General features: G+C 43.3%; 1 protein-coding gene across 1 annotated transcript; it reads right to left on the bottom strand.

The window, feature by feature from the left end:
* Positions 1-585: 585 nt before the first annotated feature.
* Positions 586-1,527, bottom strand: LOC104855999 (olfactory receptor 5V1-like). The gene has a single exon (XM_010615095.1). The coding sequence runs from the start codon at positions 1,525-1,527 to the stop codon at positions 586-588; it is 942 nt and encodes a 313-aa protein (XP_010613397.1).
* Between the last annotated feature and the right edge of the window lie 763 nt (positions 1,528-2,290).

Here is a 2,290-nt window from a genome sequence, read left to right as displayed (position 1 = left end):
TAGTGCTTAGCTGTGAGCACACACTGCCATAAAGTAAGTGCCAAACACCTTTCTCTTTCCCTATAGTACCTTGAAGCAGGGGGATTTTCCTTGTGTGCCCTTGGCTCCCTCTGCGCATCCTGCCTGTCCACTCCTCCTTCTCAATCTCTTTGAGCAACTTATAAGGTCATTTGGTGCCTTTGCTATCTGGTTCTTTTCTCTTTCTCTACCTCTTCCTTGACTTGCTTCTCAGGGAAATTCATCTTTTATTGTTTAGTTTTTTTGTGTCCTTCAAAGCAGGATTAGCTAGAAGACCTAATGTGTCCTTAGCTTTCTTGTCTACAATCCCTTCCCTACAGAAGCATGTCATAACAAAAACCCAACAAACCACGGAAAATGACTGTAGGAGAGACAGAAAGCAAACACTAAATCTTCATTTATATGTACATACTTAGGTCTCACTAGAATAATTTCTATTTGTGTCTATCCATTTCTAACATTGCTCAGTACTTATTCAGTGTCATGAGGAAGTTCTTTTTCCTAAGAATTTATAAAAATGAACTCCTTCTAAACAGAGCACTAAACAGTTCTGTTCTAATACTGCACTTAAAGTGAGCAGACTCTACCACACACAGCCCTCCTGAGGGCCTTTTTGACCTCCGTGTTCCTCAGGCTGTAGATGATAGGATTGAGCATGGGGGTGATGACCCCATAGAGCATGGAGATGAGTCTGTCCCTGGCAGGGGAGTGTCGGCTGGACGACGGCCGGATGTAGGTGAAGATGGCTGTGCCATAGAACAGACAGACCACCAGGAGGTGGGAGGTGCACGTGGAGAAGGCCTTGCGCTTCCCCTCTGCAGACTGGATCTTCAGGATGGTGGAGATGATGTAGACGTAGGATATCAAGGTAGTCAGAAAGGAGCTGGTGGCAAGGACTCCTCCTATCACTAAAGCAAGCATTTCTGCCATGTAGGTGGATGAGCAAGACAAGGCCACAATCTGTGGGATATCACAGTAGTACTGTTTGACCAGATTGGACCTGCAGAAGGACAGGCTGAAGGTGGACACCGTGTGGATGGTAGAATTGAGGAACCCAGCTGCCCAGGTCCCACACACCAGCTGGGCACAACGAGCCTTGGTTATGATGACAGAGTAGTGAAGGGGGAAGCAGATGGCCACGTACCGGTCATAAGCCATGACAGCCAGCAGGAAGACTTCAGTCCCAACTAGGGCCACCAGGATATACAGTTGCAGAGCACACCCAACAAAGGAAATGCTGTGGTCCTCCGTCAGGAGGTTGTGCAGCATCTTTGGGACGGTTGTTGATGGGCAGAACATGTCTAAGAGGGACAAGTTTGCCAGGAAGTAGTACATGGGTGTGTGCAGCTTTGCCTCGGTCCCGATGGCCAAAAGGATGGACCCGTTTCCCACCAAGGTCACCTGGTAGATGATGGCAAAGGCCACAAAGAGAGGGTAACGCACCTCAGGGAGGTCAGAGATCCCGATGAGGATGAAGTGAGTCACTGTGGTGCCATTGTAGACGTCCATCTGCTCTGTACAGCAGGTTCTTCCTGGAAGGAAGAGGTCAGGGAACACAGGTTAGGGAGCCAATCAAGGTGCCTCTGAGTATTTCTTGGAAAATAGTTCCAACTTTATTGAGAAATTTCAGTGATCTGAACTACTGTACTCACAGAAGTTCCTGATGCATTTATCCTCTGATCTTCATACGGAGGGTGCCCTCTGATTACTTCAGAGATCCAGGGTAATTCATCTCTTCTATCTTGATTTTTAACTTTCCACATTATTGGAGGTTTAACATTCAGGAAGAGCGGACTGTGACTTTTGCACAAGCTTGTGGGTACCTGCTTTGTTGTGTCCCATGTTACTTCAATGAGTAACTTGTGTAAGATCTCGCAACATGAACATCTTCAGAAGCAGAACCTGTCTAGAATAAATTTGGAGCTGTATAATATATAATACATAATATATATATATATATATATATATATATAATCCTATGAATCATATCTTTTCTATCATATATATTATCATTATAGATTACATACATGTGCATACTGTGCACATAATTTTATTTTTTACATAATCTAAAAAAACTAGAAAATATGCAAATATTCATTTATATATGCATCATGTGCCAAAGCATTGTATAAATGGTATGCTTTTTATTCAGGTATGTACCAAAAACCATAGGAATACAACCCCTTTGTAAGTTCAAAAACATTAGCTTTTCCTTACCAGTGCACATTATGAGAATGTTTAAGAAATTCATTAAAATTGTGAACATCAATAC

The sequence above is a fragment of the Fukomys damarensis genome, unplaced genomic scaffold (assembly GCF_012274545.1).
Source record: "Fukomys damarensis isolate Sample0158 unplaced genomic scaffold, DMR_v1.0_HiC HiC_scaffold_3, whole genome shotgun sequence".
Lineage (NCBI taxonomy): Eukaryota > Metazoa > Chordata > Mammalia > Rodentia > Bathyergidae > Fukomys > Fukomys damarensis.
Note: the sequence above shows the minus strand (reverse complement) of the source record. Positions and strands in the feature narration are given on the sequence as shown.

What these genes read in the sequence shown, in the direction of transcription:
- LOC104855999 (XM_010615095.1), bottom strand. Translation starts at nt 1,527, where the DNA reads ATGGACGTCTACAATGGCACCACAGTGACTCACTTCATCCTCATCGGG.